The sequence below is a fragment of the Myotis myotis genome, unplaced genomic scaffold (genome assembly GCF_014108235.1).
Source record: "Myotis myotis isolate mMyoMyo1 unplaced genomic scaffold, mMyoMyo1.p scaffold_m19_p_4, whole genome shotgun sequence".
NCBI lineage: Eukaryota > Metazoa > Chordata > Mammalia > Chiroptera > Vespertilionidae > Myotis > Myotis myotis.
The window spans coordinates 105,660,248-105,680,666 of record NW_023416346.1 but is presented as its reverse complement, the minus strand read 5'-3'; the positions used below and the strand labels follow the sequence as shown (position 1 = coordinate 105,680,666).

General features: G+C 39.8%; 1 protein-coding gene across 1 annotated transcript in view; it reads left to right on the top strand.

The window, feature by feature from the left end:
- The window catches only part of CFAP47 (cilia and flagella associated protein 47), a 469,227-nt gene that overhangs the window by 298,745 nt on the left and 150,063 nt on the right, over positions 1 to 20,419 (top strand). The window contains 2 exon segments of the mRNA XM_036304204.1: positions 13,104 to 13,217; positions 14,664 to 14,888. Of these exon segments, the coding sequence (XP_036160097.1) occupies positions 13,104 to 13,217; positions 14,664 to 14,888 (339 nt within the window).

The window sequence follows — 20,419 nt, the reverse complement described above, 5'->3', positions numbered from 1 at the left end:
CATGTGTAAAACAGAAACATTTCTACTAACACTACTATCAAGGAAAAGCCATTTGTTTTACTTTGGCTGTTTCATTCACACTTACATATTAAAAAAATGAAATGAATTGTATAACAGGTGTTTGAAAGAAAGAATTTTATAAAACTTCCAATTAGTGTTCATGAATTTCTTACCTTAAGGGAAAACCTACAAAAGCCATAAAAAACCATGCTTTCAAGTGCCAAAACTCCAAAGAAATGTCTGTTCTGTGTGGCTGGGTAGATTAAATCATGACCCACCTAGTCCCTGAGAAATTGGATCTGTTGGGAAGAGTGGCTGGCAGACCCCCATACAAGGCATGCAAACACTGCAAAGCACAAAGCAATGTCTTGACACAACACTGTGACTCTTTCACTGTAGTGCCCATGTGAATGAATGTCTGCTCTGTGTAGTCCTAGGTTTCCAAATGCGAAATCACTTGGCATTGCTGGGAACATCCATGTAAGGGAGGCAGTGGCATCCGGCAGGGATCCTTAACATGGGGCCTGGGATGAGAGTGAGTTCCAGTTGTGGTCACTTGCTGTGGCCTAACCAGCCTTCTCCTACCAACCCATGAGCCTTTTTATTGACCCCAGCTGGACTCCTTCTCTCCTCTTGTAGATTTATCTTCCAGTCCTTTATTGCCCTTTCTATCTACAAAATATCAGAATAACTTGAAACCAATGTCCATATATTGATGACTTGAGGAAGCCAAGATGGGAATTTACATCTCTGAGCAACTTATGCAAATTAACCCAGTCCCACACCAGGTTCCCAAGTACTAAAGAGAATTTCAGCCTTGTAAGTCAAATAAAAAGTTGGAAAGGACACGGGTGTCCACTCACAGGTGTAGAACCCTGCAAGGCCTTCTTTTTGATTCATAATCTACAACAATTTAGTCTAAGGCTATATCATATTAGCTGTTAAATATATTGTATGTCACTCTGACCATTACCTTTATATCTGCATAGATAAGTGGAAATACTCATCTGACTTCTTGCACTATCACTCATTTCATTCTCCCTGTCTATTATGTACATTTTTAGAAGATGCTTGATATGATTTCAGTCTTCTTGAACTTGTAGGGACTTGTTTTGTGTCCTAACATGTGGTCTATCTTTGGGAATGACCCATGTGCACTTGAGAAGTTGTATATTCTGCAGCTTTGGGGTGAAATGTTCTGTAAATGTCAATTAAATCCATCTGATCCAGTGTGTCATTTAGAGCCTCTGTTTCCTTATTAATTTTTTGGCTGGAAGATCTATCCAGGGAAGTAAACAAGGTGTTAAAGCCCCCTACTATGACTCTATTCCTGCTGCTCTTTCCCTTAAGGTCCTCTAGAAGTAATATATATATATATATATATATATATATATATATATATATATATGGCTAAGTGACCGGCCAACCGGCCAACCAGCCAGTAGGTATGATGTGCATTGACCACCAGGGGACAGATGCTCAACGCAGGAGCTGCCGAGTGACAGCAACTTTGCAGAGTGCCCTCTCTCACTCCGGGACCCCTTGGGGGATGTCGGACTGCCAGTTTTGGCCTGATCCCCGCAGGCCAGGCTGAGGGACCCCACCTGCCAGAAGGACCCGCTCACTCCTCAGATGCCCTTTGAGCCCCAGTGCCGCCCCAGGTGTGGCTGGCTGGGGTGGGACCACAGAAGGTTGGCTCTAGGGCATGTCTAGTTTGTCTCGCCCAGTCCTGCCCCGCTGGTCACCTTCTAACTAATTTCCTTTCAATGTACACAAATCTGTGCACCAGGCCTCTAGTATATATATATATATATATAACGAGAGGCCTGGTGCACAAAATTCGTGCACTGGGGGCAGGTCCCCTCAGCCCAGTCTGCACCCTCTCCAATCCGGGACATCCCTCTCACAATCCAGGACCGCTGGCTTCTAACTGCTCACCTGTCTGCCTGCCTGATCACCCCTAACTGCCTTTGCCTGCTGACCTGATCACCCCTAACTGCCCCCCCCACTGGCCTGGTCGCCCGCAACTGCGCCCCACCCCTGCTGGCCTAGTTGCCCCTAACTGCCTACCCCACCAGCATGGTCACCTCTTACTGCCCCCCTGCCAGCCTGGTCACCCCCCACAGCCCCTCTCTGCCAGCCTGGTGTCCCTTAACTGCCCCCCTTGCCAGCCTAGTCACCCCTTACTGCCACCCCCCTGCTAGCCTGGTTGACCCCAGCTTCTCCCCTGCCAGCCTGGTTGCCCCCAACTGCTCCCCCCTGCTGGCCCGGTCACCCATTACTGGCCCCCCTGCACAGCTAGTCACCCCCAACTGCCCTGCTGCTGGCCTGGTTGCCCACAACTGCCCCCCCCGCCAACCTGGTCACCCCTCACTGCCCCCCCCTACTGTCTGGGTTGCCGCCAACTGCACCCCCTGCCGGCCTGGTCGCCCCTTGCTGACCTCTGCCGGCCTGGTCGTCCCTCAGTGCCCCCTGTGCCGACCTGTTTGCCCCATGTAGCCTGCTGTTCGGTCATTTGGTCACCCCTCACTGCCCTCCCTGCCGGCCTGGTTGCCCCACGCAGCCTGCTGCTCAGTCATTTGGTCGTCCCTCACTAACCCCCTGCTGGCCTGGTCACCCCACACAGCCTGCTGCTCAGTCATTTGGTTGTCCCTCACTAACCCCGTGCCAGCTTTATCACCCCACTCAGCCTGTTTGGTCGTCTGTTCAGTTGTTTTGGATGTGACGACCTCTGGCTCTTTATATATATAGATTAGGTGCCCCTATTTTGGGTGCATATATGTTTACCAAGGTTATATCCTCTTGTTGGATCAATCCCTTTAGTATTATGTAGTGACTTTTATTGTCTCTTGTGATGGCCTTCATATTTAAGTCTGTTTTGTCAGCTATGAGTATTGTCCCCAGCTTCTTTTCATTTCCATTTGCATGGAACATTTTTTCTATCACTTCACTCTCATCCTGTGTGAGTCTTTTGTTTTGAGGTGGGTCTCTTATAGATAGCATATAATTGGGTCATGTATTAACTACCCTATGTCTTTTAATTGGAGCATTTAATCCATTTACACTTGAGGTTATTATTGATAGGTACTTATTTATTGCCATTTTAATGCTCAATGCCTATGTTTTTCTCTCTCCTTATTCTTCTCGTTACAGCAGTCCCTTTAGCATTCTTGGAGTGTTGGTTTGGTGGTGATAAACTTATTTAGCTCTTTTTTTTTTTGTCTGGGAAGCTCTTTATTTCACATCTATTTTGAATGATAGCCTTGTTGGATATAGTAGTCTTGGTTTCAGATCCTTGCTTTTCATTACCTTGAATATTTCATGACATTCCCTTCTGGCCTGTGGAGTTTCTGTTAAGAAATCAGCTGGCAGCCTTTTGGAAGCTCTTTACTAGGCAACAGTTTGCTTTTCTCTTGCTGCCTTTAAGATTCTCTCTTTGTCTTTAATTTTTGGCATTTTAATTATGATGTGTCTGAGCATGGGCCTGTTTGGGTTCTTCTTGTTTGGGACTCGCTGTGATTCCATACTTGTGTGACTTTTTCCATCACCAGGTTAGGGAAGTTTTCTGCCATTATTTCTTCAAACACATTCTCTATTTATTGCTCACTCTCTTACACTTCTGGCACTCCTATGATGCGAATATTGTTACGTTTCATGTTGTCCATAGCTTCCTTAAGCTGTCCTGTTTTTGTTTTGGTTTTTTCTTTTTGGTTCTCTGAATGAGTGATTTTTTTTCTACCTGTCTTCAGTTCATTAATGCAATGCTCAATTTCTTCTAATCTGCAGTGCATCCCTTCCACTGTGTTCTTTATTCATGCTATGTCATTCTTCATAGTTACTATATCTTTTCTCATGCTGTTGAGCATCTTTTCCATTCATTATTCTGAAATCTGTGTCTGATAAATTTCTTATCTTCATTTTTAGCTCTTCTAGATAATTCTGTTGTTCTTTGATCTGGGCCTTGATTTTTTGTCTCTCCATTTTGGCTGCCTCTTTGGGTTTATGTGTGTGTATTAGGTAGATCTGCTACGAGTCTCAATCTCTAGTGCAGGACAGTATCAGATGCTGTATGTGACTGGCCCTGAGTACCCTGTTTCAAGCTTTCAGCAATCCACAACTTGTGGATCCATCTGCTGGTGCTGGGTGCCTTTGGAAAGGATCAAAATGTGCACCAGGGTCTGCTTTTGCTATCCCTGGGGTCCAGAATAGATCAGGCAAAGACTCAAAACCTCCAGAAACCTTCCTCTTCCTTTAGTACCATTGACACTCATTTTAAAAATATATATTTTTATTGATTCCAGAGAGGAAGTGAAAGGGAGGATGAGATAAAAATATCAATGATGAGAAAGAATCATTCATTGTCTGCCTCATGCACGCCCCCTACTGCAGATAGAGCCCACAACCCAGGCATCTGTACTTGACTGGAATTGAACCCGAGGCCCTTCATTCTGCAGGCTGACACTCTATCCACTGAGCCAAACTGGCTATGGCGATGCTCAGTTTTGATTAGCTTCACGGTATTGACCACAGGGTGGGGCAACTGCCTTTCCCCCAGGCAAAACTGCCTGGATATCAAAGGTTGACTGGAGAAAGATGTCCTCTGCAGTGTGAGGAAATTACTCAACATAGGAAACCAGAGAAGCTGCCCTCCGCGTTCTAACCCCAGAGCCCCAAAACTTGGCTTCTGCTCACACAACTCCATTCCACTCTCTCTCCCTCTATCGGAGGCCAAGGTGAGTAGCTGCATATGAAATTTTGTGTGTTGGCCCTTCAAAAAAGTGCCTGCCTTTCCAGCCATGTCTCATTAGCAGACATCAACCTTGCTGCTTTTCAGAGCCAAATGCTATGTGGGCACCATTCTCAGTTCTGGTGCTCTGGGCTGGAGAACCCAGCTTGGCGCATAGACATCAGGGTTCTCAATGTGAACTCCCCACACCTGGGTTATCTGAAAATTCAGCTCATCACTGTGAGAGCCTATCCAGCCCTTTCCTTCTTCTGTACTTCTTACCAGTCTCTATGCAGGCTCCACTTTCCATTTTTGGTTATCAGGATTTTCTCCTGCTAGTCTTCAGTTGATTTTTCAGGGTGGTTTTTCTGTATTTTAATTGTATTTCTAGTTTGGTCCTGTCAGTGTAGCTTCCACTTATTCCACCACCATTTTGGAATCTATTATGTATGTTTTTCAATATTCTACAATAAATTTTCAACTTTGTTCAATCATAATTAATATACAGAGTTTAATAATACTAATTTTTGCTTATTTTTATTGAATGCAAAGGCAAAAACAAATTATTTTATGCTAAAATCTGTATGTAATTTTACATTTAGGCCAACCATCTTCAGTTTTATGAAAGCTGTATCTATAGCTGGAGGGGACTGAGTATTATTTGAGGGTGGTTTATGTTATTCTTCATGCTTTTTAACAGCAAGCCACATTTCATTTACCTTCATCAAGATGTCCTTTGCAAGACATAATCTCTCCTTGTGTTCACTGTGTCCTATTTAGTGGAACATGTCCACTCATTTCTCCATCACAACTTATGACCATTTCTTGAATAGAGGCCAGAGTGCATTTCTATTCGATAGAAGAGGCAAGGGTAGTTGATTAGTAGAAAGTTTGCTCACAGAGGATGAGTAGAAATTTTCCAGTAAAACAGAGTTTGGGCAGGAGAGAAGTGTGCTCAGAAAATTCTAAGAAGATGAGGCAAAACAGCTAAGCATGAAATTCATGGACACTTGAATTGCCAATTCTGTGAATAGTTTGTTGGAAATGACAGAAAATGAGTTGGATGAATAAGTCAGGTTGATAAAGAGGGACGAGGCTATGAATTTAAAATTAAATAATTTAAGTTTATCAGTATTATTGAAAGCAGTAAGGTATTGAGCATAGGCATGTTCTAATTTCATCTTTGTTTTAGAAAGCATCTCTGGAATTTAAACAGTAGATTAAGAGTTGGAAATAGAAACTGGAGACTGAGACTGGCTAGGATATTTGCAATCTGTACTGCTCTCTGCTCTTCTCTGCTTTTCATTTACTAACAGTGAAGACAGAAAAAGATGTAAAGGGGAATATCGATATAAAGATTGATCTTTTACAGAAATATTTATATTTAAAATTACTTTATATGTCCCCTTTTTTCCCTAATGATCAATTGTATTGACAGTTTGAGTGCTGTTCATACTTGATGAACATCAAATTTTCATTTACTTGCAGAACAAATTGGTGACAAAAATTTGAATAGAATCTTTTGAAAAAAATGTGATGACAAAGGAGAAGCGAGATTGTTAATTTCATTGCCACGATGACTTCTAGTCCCACCTTCCTCTTATTGGATGAGGTGTTTTCCTATAACATATTATATATTTTTATTAAACAATTAACTCATATTTTATGCCATATATATATCCTATCTAATAATAGACAAACATGGTAATTAACCATACCTCCGACACGCTTCCCATTGGCTAATCAGGGTGATATGCAAATTAACTGCCAACTAAGATGGCTGCCAGCAGCCAGGCAGCTGAAGCGAACAGGAGGTTCCCTGCCTGCCGCTGCCGGCCTCTGAGCTGCACTCTAAGAAACAATGTTGCAATTATAGAAGCTAAACAAACCCCAGAAACCTGCTTTCAGCCAGCCGGGCCTCAGAGCTGGAGCTGCAACAGTGTTTCAATTATAGAAGCCAAACAAACCCAGATACCTGCTTTCAGCAGCCGAGGTCTCAGAGCTGGAGCCAAGCCTCAGAGCTAAAGCCAGCTCTCAGTTCCAGTGACAACCATAAAAGGTAAATAAATCCCAGAATAAAAAGAAAAAAAGGAGAGGTTGGGAGCTTCAGTCACCCGCCAGCCTGAAAACGACCCTCAGCCCCTCACCCAGACTGGCCAGGCACCTCAGTGGGGACCCCCACCTTGAAGGGGGTGTGACCAGATGCAAACAGCCATCATACCCTCATCCAGGCTGGCCAGGCACCCATGTGGGACCCCCACCCTGATCCAGGACACCCTTCAGAGCAAACCAGCCGGCCCCCACCCGTGCACCAGGCCTCTATCCTATATAGTAAAAGGGTAATATGCAAACTGACCCTAACAGCAGAATGACTGGGATTGACTGGTCACTATGACACACACTGACCACCAGGGGGCAGACGCTCAATGCAGGAGCTGCCCTCTGGTGGTCAGGGCGCTCTCACATGGGAGGAGCTCTGCTCAGCCACAAGCCAGGCTGATGGCTGCCAGTACAGCGGTGGTGGTGGGAGCCTCTCCTGCCTCCTCAGCAGTGCTAAGGATGTCCAACTGCAGTTTAGGCCTGCTCCCCACTGGCAAGTGGACATCCCCCGAGGGCTGCCGGGCTGCCAGAGGGATGTCTGATTGCCATCTTAGGCCCAATCCCCCTAGGAGCGGGCCTAAGCCAGCAGGTGGTCATCCCCTGAGGGGTCCCAGACTGCGAGGGGGCACAGGCCGTGCTGAGGGACCCCCTTCTTCCCCAAGTACACAAATTTTTGTGTGCACCGGGCCTCTAGTGTGTATATATATATATATATATATATATATATATATATATATGTATATATATATATATATATGGCCTTCTCAACATGTTTGTGGAATGATCTCTCAGGAATGCAATTAAGATTGTGTTAAAATATTATTAAGATTGTTAAACTTTTAGTGTAGGCATACACATCTTTTTATACTGAGTCTCCCAGCTCAATCATTCTATGAAAAATAGTATTTTAAAAGAACAGTGATTATTCTTGTTAGTCAATTTTATATTATAAATAGGGGCCTAGTACACAAAATTCGTGCACAAGATGGGGGGGGTAAGTCCCCTCAGCCCAATGTGCACCCTCTGTCACATTCCAGGACCCCAGCTGCTCTGGGCCTAGGCGCAGACCTACAGGCTCGGGGTGGACTGGCTTTCGAGAACCTCCGCCAGTGCCGATGCACACACTCTGGTGGGGTGGGAGCTTCCCCTGCGTGGCCATAGCAATGCGGGGAAGCTTCAGGCCCCGCTCCCGGCTTCCGTGCGCACCGCCACAACCCCGGCTCCCTGGTGTCCACGCGCACCACCCTGACCCTGGCTCCCCAGTGCCCGTGCGCACTGCTCCACCCACGGCTCCTTGGCATCCGCATGCACCCCCCCACCTCCGGCTCCCCGGCACCTGCGCACATGCAAGCGGCCACAGGGCGGGAACTTCCAGCCCTGACCCCATCTCCCTGGCGCCTGAGCACACGCTCCCTGACCCTGGCTCCCCAGTGCCTGTGTATGCAAATTAACCCGCCATCTTTGTCGGGTTAATTTCCATACCCACTTCTCATTGGTTGGTGGCTTGTGGGCTTCACAGAGTGATGGTTAATTTGCATGTTTCTCTTTCATATAGAGAGATTATGGCAGAATCAAATAGTTATCTACAATGATTAGTGATCCTTCTCTAGTGCATGGAATTTAACATTTTAGAATTTTAGCTTAGCTCTCACATGCCTGTTTCATCATCAAAATAATATAATATTTTTTAGCCAATTCAAATATATAAATTATAAAACCTAGTAATATCTAGGCCCAAGATTAAAAAAGTAGAATTTAAGAACTATGGAACAATATAGTGATTTTATGTTCAGAAATCCTTTAATTTTTTTTTTTTTTAAGATTGAGGTTATTTGTATCTGGAGGCCATCCATGACCTGCCAAGGTTACCTAGCTAATTACCTAAGCTGGAATTAAAACTTGCCTTCCAATTCAGTTTTTGTGTTTTTCCTTTCTGAGTCATTAAGCTGGTCTTATAACATTGCATACAACTGTTATTTGAGGACTTTATTTAACTAAATGCACATAAAGAACAAAATGTCTTTTGTGAGGGTATCTTACAATTGGCCATGGGCGGTGACATCTTTCTGGAAAATATAGCAATAGAACTTCCAATCTCCTGGTTGAACTCCCACAAGGACACCTTGCCTATTAGCCTTTTATATAGATAAATCTAAGTAAACATGCCAGCTGGTAAATATCAATTGAGAGCAGAAAGGAAATGTAACAGGTGACTAGTAGAATAGCTCACATTGGCAAGTGTCTGTTTGTTGTCAGACAATTTCATTTCTCTTGTCACAGCCTCCAGACTTGGAAGGTAAGGGGCTTTCTACTTTAAAAGTGTTGTTGCATTTGTATTTCTTTCCTGGTCTGGTTTTATTTCAAGAAAAGTAGAGGGAACTAATTTGATATTTCTACATATTATGTTCCTGAATGATTTCCCGACATAGGCAAAACATGCATTATTTTCAATTACATTAAGTTTTTTTTAATAAAAAGAATATATTCAAAGTGAACAAGTTAGACAAAATAATTTTTTGTAATATGTGAATTTAAATGGGATTGAATGGATTCTTACTTACTGATATTTCCATTAGCTAATCATAAACTAGGAAGCTGTTTAAAATTTATGTTTAAGAAAAATATTCTGGCAAATAGCAGTTACTTTCTTTTGTACCAACCCTCATGGGTTGGTATTTATTTTCATGGAGTAGACAAGCTATAGATCAGGTTTCAAAAAAACATGCAATTATGATAACTATACTCCCTGAGTCTTATTTCTTATGAATATATTGGGTAAAACAACTGATTTTTAGATAACGATAAGGATGAATAAAAGTTAAAATTAAAGTAAATATTAGTATATTACTTTTCCCAGTCTCTGTTGACATGCATTTGTACTATATTTGAATTATCATTGAAAACTTTACATCAATATTGATCACTCACTTGTATTTGCAGTAACATATGCACAAACAAAACATAGTTCACATTGCTAGCTTGGGTTTATATTTGCAAATTACATGGCTGTTCAAGAAAAATTACTATGTGAAAATTATATATAATGTATTCATTGTAACCAAGAGTGCACAGATTTAAATGCTGAACAATCTAAAACATTGAAAGTTTTTCATACTCCTTTTATTAGCATGAATTGAAGATAATTTTGAATTATAAACTATAAAATTCCATAGGACATTATCATATGAAAGTAGATGGTGAAATTAATTTTATTATAAATTAATCTCAATTGGAAGGGATAATGAAGCTATAAATAAATTGACTATACAATTAGAAATATTTATCCTTTTGTTTCTAAATTAGTTGTTAATTTTCCCATTTTACTTGTTACATATGATTTTTATAATATTTTGGAATATGTATTTTTATTCTGTGATGAATTTCCTTTAAGTTATTTACATACACTGCTTGTTCAAAGATATCTTTGGAGTAGTCTCTCAAGCATTGTTTTAAGATTATGGGACAGCTCAAGCTAGTTACCATCCCAGCTTCATAGCTAGGTTTATTTCCTTTTGCTTTCATAGTGGCTAGTTGCATGCCTATCACACGTCCATTCTGGTACTAGATTCTCCAGTGTGTGGTTTAAACCTAAATTTGCCAGTCCTTGTTTTCATTGATTCTCTCAAATTTTGGCTCAACCCTAAATCTTTTGAGTTAGAACTGCATTTTCTCAATATCCTGAGGTGATTTATATATCCCTGAAGGTTTTGGTAGCCTGCTTTCTGAAAATGGTCCTACTCCATTTAAATGAATCCCTTAAGTGCCTGGTGAGTGCCAAGCAAAGGCTTAGATTCCTAATTAATGTGTTACCTCCTGTAATCCTCACTACATCTTTAGGTAGTATCATCCTACTTCTTGAGACATAAGCATTTTTTTTTTAAAAAAGACTTTATTATGGAAAATATAAGGTACACAGTTGTAGAAATAAAACTATAACAAATCCTCCATGGTATGTTTGCTCAACTTCAACAGTGCATGGAAAATATGTTTCATGATTATAATGAAGTATCAGTCATCACATCATTTTATTTACAAATAAATCAAGAATTGTCTATATAACAACAATAAGAATTTCCCTGTAATCATGATACCATTACTACTAAAAATATTACAATTTTTTTTTTCTTAACAGCATCAAACATCCAGGCATTGCTCATATTTTCCTGATTGCCTCATGATTGTATGCGTCATTGTTTTTTGTCATTTTATTTTAAATTTCTTTGTTTGAATTATAGGGGAGGAAAAATAATTTTTCTTCTACCCTTCTGAGTTCTTCGCTGTTGACCCCTATCCCATAATAATAAAAATAACAGGAGAAAAATAAACAGAAGTTTACTAAGATGTATACTTCATGTATACATGGGAGATACCCAGGAATACTGAGTGACTTCCCCAAGGTTACTTAGAATTCAAGCTTAAATATCATCTTATTAGGGAAAGTGGAGAGGGGATGTCGGCCACTTAGAAGAGTAAATTATTTTTAGGTAACATGAATAGGACTTTAGAATAATAGATGGGAGATATGATAGTTTGTGCAAAGTTTGTCCAGGTGCAGTGTCAACTTCTAGTCTCTACTCCTGTGAAAAGAGTGAATCTTCTTTGGATTTATGACAATTGAGTTCCTTTTGGAGGATCTGTCTCTAGGCAGATAAAGGGAGTTCAGAGAAAGCTTTTCCCAGCATTAGCCGTTTTTCATGTGCCTACAGCTCAAAATAATCAATATACCAAAGTGGTGTATTTTGGGTTGGCATGTCATGAGCTCCTACAATCATGTTTTGAAGTTACTTCAGAATCAAGATCTAAATAATAGTCATCCATTGTGATTGTATGATATGTCTTTTGAGATTCCCTCTCGCCTCTTCCTTTTTACTTAAACTCTAGGTTCCTAAAATGAAGAAATATTGTTCATCCCATTTTACAGAGGAAGAAACCAGAACTCAGAGCTTTTAGCAAACTTGTCTCAGGCTCAGTAGCTAATAAATGACAGTGCCAGGAATAAAACTAGGCTTGTCCACCTCTATTAATCTTTCTCTATATGATGTTGATGCCTTTGCATTGACCCCACTTTTATGTTCACTCTCTCTGTGTATACTTTGTATTTTTCCCCTAAGTACTTATTTATTCTAAAAGATCTTCAGATCCTCAGTGCTCATTTTGAAAGCATGTCCTTTTTAAAAATTAAATATATTTGGGTGATGTTGGTTAATAAGATCATATAGGTTTTAAGTGTACAATTCTATAATACACCATCTGTATATTGCATTGTGTGCTCACCATCCAGTCTGTCCTCCTTCTGTCACCTCATATTTGACTTACTTTATCCTCCCCCCCAACTCCCTTCCCCTCTGGTAACCACCATATCGTTATCTCTATCTATGAGTTTTTTGTTTTCTTTGTTCATTTGTTGCTTTCTGTTTTATATCCCACATATGAATGAAATCATATGGTTCTTCTCCTTTTTTATCTAACTTATTTTGTTTAGCGTGATACTCTTAAGGTCCATCAATGTTGTCACAAATGGCAGTATTTCATTCTCTCTTATGGCTGAACAGTATTTCATTGTATACTACTCTGTTTTCTTTATATTCCACATTTCCTTTATCCAATCATCCACCAAAGGACAGTTAGAAAACTTGTACTTACTCTTGGGGACTCACGTACCCTGCAAAAATGATATCACACATCTCCAACAATAAATTACACAATTAAGGGGAAAAAACCTCTTTCTTGCTTGATTGTCTATTTGTTTTAAGTCTGCAGTAGATATTTGTAGCTATAAAGATCAACTGCTGCCAATTTCATCCTGGGATATTCTTAAGCCACCTCCATGATCTGTTACATGCAGAATTTCTCCTATACCAGTGATGGAGAACCTTTTGAGCTCGGCGTGTCAGCATTTTGAAAAACCCTAACTTAACTCTGGCGCCGTGTCACATATAGAAATTTTTTGATATTTGCAACCATAGTAAAACAAAGACTTATATTTTTGATATTTATTTTATATATTTAAATGCCATTTAACAAAGAAAAATCAACCAAAAAAATGAGTTCGCGTGTCACCTCTGACATGTGTGTCATAGGTTCGCCATCACTGTCCTATACTATGGAGAGCTATATTTAAGCCTTACCTTTCTCCACAAATTTAGGGCATATATTGCTTAAAAATGCACAATGCAGTGATGATTTTACAGTATGCACATTCTTCTCACAGAAGAAAGATTTATCCTAAGTTTTTTCTGAGCTTTCAGAATTTAATATTATTGTGTTTGTGTTTTAGATTGGAGAATTAGTATACATTGTGGAAGGAGAAGGTATGGCCCCCTTGCCTTCCAAACTACCTGCAATGACTTCCCCAAATTTATATGACTACACATGTTCTCCAGAAGGTAGAGTATACATATGCATTATCTATATATATAAAAAGCCAGCAACCAGAGCACCATAACAATAGGAACGACTGGTCACTATGATGCCCACTACAGCCAGCGAATCAGCCCAATTGAGGGTGGGGTGGCCGGCCAACCCCCCTGTTGCCCTTCCCCCCGGTCAGCCCCACCCCTGATAGCCCCCCCACCCCAGTAGGGGGCGGGGCTGGCTGGCCAACTGCCTGTGGTCCCTCCCCCAGATAGCCCCACACCTGATGCACCCCCAACATCCCGATCAGCCTGCAACCCCTCCCCTCAGTCAGCTCCACCCCCGATCACCCTCCCACACCAATCTGGGATGGGGCTGGCTGGCCAACCTCCCACCATGCCTTCCTTGGCTGCTGACCCCCAATCAGCCCCCCCCACCCCATTCGGGGGTGGGGCCCGCCAGCCAATCACCCACGGCCCCTCCCCCCAGCCAGCCTACCCCCCACCGTCTCCTCCTCACAACAGGCCTGGTCCTGATCTGCCCCGATTGGGGCTGGGCCGGCTGGACCCCACCCGTGCACGAATTTGTGCACTGGACCTCTAGTTTTATTTATAACGTTGAAGGAAGGGACTGTTCCACATATATTTACCTAAGCTCCTCATAGCAAGTTTATCCAATATATAATTAGATTTTAACTTTATTATGTTGGTATTATAAATTCTAGTTTAAAGTATAAAGTTGTTAGTGAAAGAAAATTCTAGTTCATACCAGTCATTGATAGATGTCTTTCTTTACATTTATTTCTACCATTCCTACCTTCTAATCACTGATAGGAGCACAATGGTCACTGAGTTTTAAAAAATACATATATATTTTATTGTTGACAGTATTACAGATGTCTCCTTTCTCCCAACCCTCCTTTTCCCCCCTCCTCCCAGCCCCAGCCGCCCCCCCCCTTCCAGGTCTTCACCATCTATTGCCCATGTCCATGGGCTATGCATATAAGTATATAAGTTCTTTGGTTTATCTCTTCTCGTTCCCCCAACCCCATATTGAGGTATGTCAGTCTGTTCCATGCCTCCATTCTTCAGGTCTTATTTTTGTCAGTCAATTCATTTTGTTCATTAGATTCCACAAAGAAGTGAGATCATGTGATATTTGTCTTTCTCAGAATGGCATATTTTACTTAGCATAATAGTCTCTAGGTCACTGAATTTTTGATCATGTTGATAATGTTTCTATGAAAGAACCATTTGACTAGAACTCTTTTTAGAGAGTACCAGGAAAATATCTTTAATTCCTGAAGACTTATTCTTGAATTACTGAATTAATACCACTAGAAATGTGTTACCTATTTTTACTCTGTTTAATGAAGACCACGACTTCAGTTTTATATTTCAAACCTCCCAAATCCATCCTGAATGGTAATTACAAAGGCATAAATGACCATTGCAGCCATGAATGTTTTTGCTTCACCCTAGAGCTTGATGAGGACAATCCAGTTCTGTATTTGAAATGCAAACCCTGTCATACGTTGGATATGGACCTTATATTGCCACTGACTAACGAAGTCAAGGAAAAGGCATTGGCTTTTGCAGCACAGCAGCAGATGTCAGATGTAGAGTATCAGCGGAGGTTGCTCACAGGCACTCTGGAGAGCAGTAGCATCCGCGTGGCTGTCGCCATCCTGGGGCTGACCAGGGTCGAGGTGGGAATGAACAGATGATGCACTTAAATTATTCTCTCTTTAAAAATATACAGAGCTATTACTTAATCATAACATTTATACATAGAGAAAAGGATTAATGCTGCTTTTCCCCAGAAAGACAACTCAGTAGCTTTTTACCTTTTGTTCTCATTAAAAATAAATCTGCAAGAAAGTATTGTACTAATTTTGCATTACTTCTAATTTTAGTAGTAATAACTAAATTAGTAGTAACTAAGCATACTATTAATTTTAGGCATGACACTGTAGCTGCTTCATTCACAGTTGTCTTCAATTCTGGCTGTATGTTAGAATGCTCCAGAAAACTTAAAATAATACTAATGCCCAGGCCCCACTCCAGAATAATTAAATACAAATCTCTGGAAGCAAGTGGGTGAGGACATGTTCTAAAAGTTGCCTGGGATATTCTGTTTTATATCCAGAGAGGTTCATCTCTGGGATCAGATGACCAGGCTGAGAATCTAGACTTTAACACTGCTCACATGTGTGACTGTGGGCTGGTTACTTAAAAATTTTTTTTAATATTTTTAATCTGGAGATAATGATAATTTATGGAAAACAAGTGTGATAATTATGTAAAATGCTTAGCGTTATACCTGGTATATAATAAGTACACTATATATGTCATTGTTGTTATTGTTATTACTATTAGTATAGACTCTGTTATTGTACTTTGAACTCAATTTTATCATTAAAATAAGGTACAGTCTAGTCACCACAGAGCTGCTAAAGCGATTGTTCTAAAGTATAAATCTGTTCATATTGCTCCGCTACTGGTGTGCCAGTTCATGTCAGAATAAAAATCAATAAATACCCTTAGGATGGGCTTCATGACCCTCCTAGGTAGTCCCTCCTACTTCTCTGATCTCAACATTTCCTCTGGAGCCCATTCTCTCAGGTCACTCCCTCAGTACAGGCCTCCTTGCTGTTCTTCGCATGCCCAAGGGATGCTCCCCATGGCCTGTGTACTTCCTCTGTTACTTTTTTCTAGATATTAGAGGCTAGATATCATTTACTTCAGATCTGCTCAAATACTATCAGTGAGATCCTGCTTTACCAACTTATATTTTCTTTTCTTTTTAAAATTAAATTAATTGGTCAACATGAACATATAGGTTTCAGGTGTGGATTTCTGTGTTACAAGATCTGTATATTGCAGTGTGCCCAGCACCCAAAGTCAAATCTTCTCCTGTCACCTTATATTAGTACTCCCTTCCCCTTGCCCTTTCCCTCTGGCAACCACCACACTGCTGTTTGTGTTCATGAGTTTCAGTTTTATATCCCACATATGAGTGAAATCATATGGTTCTTAGCTTTTTCTGACTGACTTATTTCACTTAGCATGATGTTCTCAAGTTCCATCCATGTTGTTGCAAATGGTACTATTTCATCCTTTCTTATGAGTGAGTAGTATTGCATTGTGTATATGTACCACATCTTCTTTATACACTCCTGTATTTTGGGACAATTTGGTTGTTTCCATGTCTTGGCCACCTTGAATAATGCCTCAATGAACACAGAGGTGCATATATCTTTGCAAATACATCATTTTGAGTTTTTGGGGTATATATCCAGAAGTGCGATTGCTGGGTCGTATGCTTGAGGGGATGGGTTTTACCCAGGGATCATCTTTCTACTATTTATGCATGTATATGTTTTCTATCTTTCTCCCTTTCTTTTAGCTTTGTCTCTGGAATCCAGCATAGTTTTTGTTTTTATTGTTGCATTTATCAACTTATGTTTTGTGTAAGATTTATTTTTATGTATACTCATCAATCTAGGATATAAATTCCTAGAAATCTACAATTATTTTTCTTATGTGTTTGTTTACCCTTTAATGACTTGCGCATGAAAGGTGCTGTCATTGTTTTATTGGCTTGAGCATGGCCCTTAACAAACAAATGACACTTTAAGTCCTCATTGTATAGGCTGGTGTCCATCCAGATTGCCTCATGTCCTGATTTTTCTCAAAGTCATCTTGTTGTTTATTTATCCTTGTTTCCTTCTCATATTTGCAGGATGAGTATCCATATATGTGTACTTCTCTGAATTTGTTGTTAGGAGTAAAAATGATAATAATGTTAATTTCTTAATAACCTTTGGCTTTTTAATAATTACATTTGAAATGGTTTAAGTGTTCTCTAATGTTAAAAATTGAAAGTTTGTTTTTCACCTGAAGATTAGTATTTTCTTTGACTTCCCTGAATACCATGCATTTTTTGTTTCAGCAAAAACTCTAAGTGTAGAAAATAACTAGAGAAGTATTGAATGTGTCAATTTAAGAAAAGCAACTACACCAAATCAAAACTTAGACATATCTTATTGTGCTTACATCCATCTAATCATAAAGCTTTCTTTTCAATTGACGTATACTCTTAAATACAGTAACACTATTACTTTTTTCCAGCAGAACAATAAATAAGATAATTTTTTAAAATACTGTCACTTTTTTAATATATTTTTTTATTGATTTCAGAGAGGAAGAGAGAGGAAGAGAGAGATAGAAACATCAATAATGAGAGGGAATCATTGACTTGCTGCCTCCTGCATGTTAGACTGAGCCCACAATCGAGGCATGTGTCATTGACCGTAATCGAACCCGGGACCCTTCAGACAGGTTGGCACTCTATCCACTGAGCCAAACCAGCTAGGGCAAAAACTGTCACTTTTTTCCAAACTGCTCTTATGTGTACTTTTCAAATTATTTTGATGGCCCCATGGAGAAATATAGAACAAATAGGATTGCACTTATAGTACAAAAAATGGGATGAGTGAAGCATAAAATGACTAACCTCAGGAATGGGGCAGAGATCACAACCCAGATCAGGATAGAGGCATTATTATATTTTAAAGCTATAAAACAAATCAAAGACACTCAGAGACACATAGTCCAACCTCTTACTTTTACAGACCTGTAAACGAAGACCATAAAATAGTAATATAGTGCCCTAAATTCACACCAATTATTTATGACAGAATAGAAATGGGCCCAGGTTTTTACCTCCCAGTCTACTACTCTTTTCCTTGCCCTATATATCCTCCAGCTCATATGTTTTCTTCTTAGTCTATTACCATGAACTTGTATAAAGTAATAAATGAAAGTCTAGAATGCTCTGTTATAGCATAAAATAACTGCATAACAAAATCTAAAATCAACCTGGAATATATTTGTTCAAAACTAAATCTATTGAATAAATGTAGAAAAGTGGTCTATCTTCATTTTTTATTACATGACAATGTGAAATTTGAGTTTTGAAATATCTATAGAGCATTGATGGCGAACCTATGACATGCGTGTCAGAGGTGACACGTGAACTCATTTTTTTGGTTGATTTTTCTTTGTTAAATGGCATTTAAATATATAAAATAAATATCAAAAATATGAATCTTTGTTTTACTATGGTTGCAAATATCAAAAAATTTCTATATGTGACAGAGCAGCAGAATTAAGTTAGGGTTTTTCAAAATGCTAACACGCCGAGCTCAAAAGGTTCGCCATCACTGCTATAGAGTAATGGCAACATGGTATATCTACTTTATATGCTCTAAGAGATACTATCTTTTGTCAGGAGCATAATTTATGACACTTAGCACTCATTTATTGAATTCATATCCTCTGGCCATTAATTAAACAACTTTAATGATATACTCAGTGATGTTGGAAAGATTCAGGGCTTACAAGGTAGGTTCTTTATATTTCCTGTTAGCTTTCTCATGTTTATGTTTTAAAACCATGCTATGTACTCCAGAATAAATAGCAGAAAAAAATCATCAGAATTTTGAAATTGGATATCTTTTTTAAAGGAAACCTGAAAGATCTTGGTGAGGATTTGGAAAGGCAAAGAAAAAGTTTTTGTATTTGTATAATTTAAGTGACCTTCAAGTCATAAAGTAATCCTAGTGATACTGTGAAAGATAAAGCTGAGTGTTATGGTTTTTGTCTGGTGATGCCAAGAATTCACAACTAAAAGAAGAGATAGATGTAGAGAGAAAGTTTATTTTACTTTCCCAGAAAGGAAAGGGCTAATCAATACAGAGGCAAAGGAATAGACTGTGCCCTGCTCTTTTAATGGCTGCTGTTGCTAGGTGACAAGGAAGGGAGGAGGATTTGGGGGCTGAAATTGAGCAGATATCAGGGAGGTTGTCTTTGTTAGTTATAGGCAGATGTCCTAGGGAGGTGTCTTATCAGTATTTTTCCAAAGCCTATAAAACATTCTTAGAGCTGTTAACATAAGAAACATTCAAACCTGTACTAGTAAAGAATTTTTGTCAGCTTACTTGAGCCAAACTGTCAACAATTGCTGGAAGCAGAATCTCAGTGCATTGAGACAATGCTTTAGAGAATGGCAGTTTTTCACCTATTTTTTTTTTAAATTACCATCAAAGGAAGAGATGTAAGTGGGTTGCATGAAATCCATTAGTGATAGATTAGAGAGGTGGGAGAAAGCAAAAAAGGAGAAACTTCTGGGTTTGGGTAAAAAGTAAAATGATAGACACATGCTTCTTTTACATAGGTGGGTACAGGATAGTTAATAGTCAACAGTTTACATGATAACAATAACAATGAGGGAATTTGTAGTCTCTACCTATAGCGTTGGTTGTACCCTGAGGGGTCTAGAAAAAAATGAAAGTTAGAAGTTATCCTGACATTCCAAAGGTATTTTATCCTGGGTGCAGAAAGATAATAGGCTCAGTTAAGGTAAAGATTGATCTTTGTCAGGGAAGATACCAGACTAGGACATGACTACCCACCACAGACTGCTTTTTAATTGAAAAGTTTAATTTCAAACCATCCTTTGTGGTTACCTTAGGTCTCTGAGTTTGCAGAGGCCACACAGGCATTCCCTGAGCTTGTCATGTTAGCATGTGGCCTCTTTTTGTCCACAGAGCAAAAGTTATAAAGAGTTCAAAAGACGCTTGTTTGAAGAGGAGGGGGGAAAGGAACTTTCTATTAATTATCCCTGAGTTGTAAACCAGCAGGAAGGAGGTGTATACAAGAATGTAACCTTGAGAGTAACTTAAGTTGTCTTGCAGTTTGAACTGAGGTTGTTTGAATCAGAGGAGCCAACAATCTTGGGATTTAATTACCAAGTGCTTCTCATAAATTGTAGAATGCTATAGCAAAGAAAAAGAAAGGCCTTTTTTCTTGTTCTCACATCCATGCTGGACACTAGTTAAAGCCATGAGGATAGACGTTATTCAGTAACTATTGCTGCAGGGAGGAGGATCCAGCATGAAATGAACTCAAATTCAATTTGTGCAGCAGTAACTGGGCATCTTAAAGGGAGGATAAAAAAAATAGAGAGGGAGAATTAGTAGAAAGAATCTGTAACTTAATCAGTCACAGAAGTGGATATCTACAAGAAGTGAGAGGAAATTTTGTGAGAAATTTGTTAATTTATGCTTATCTGCAGGAGAAACAAACTTCTGGAATCTTTATGGCTGGAGGTAATGATGCAAGTTGCAGCAAGGTACTCAGCTGACTGGGAGCATTATCTCCTTGAATGTTTTCA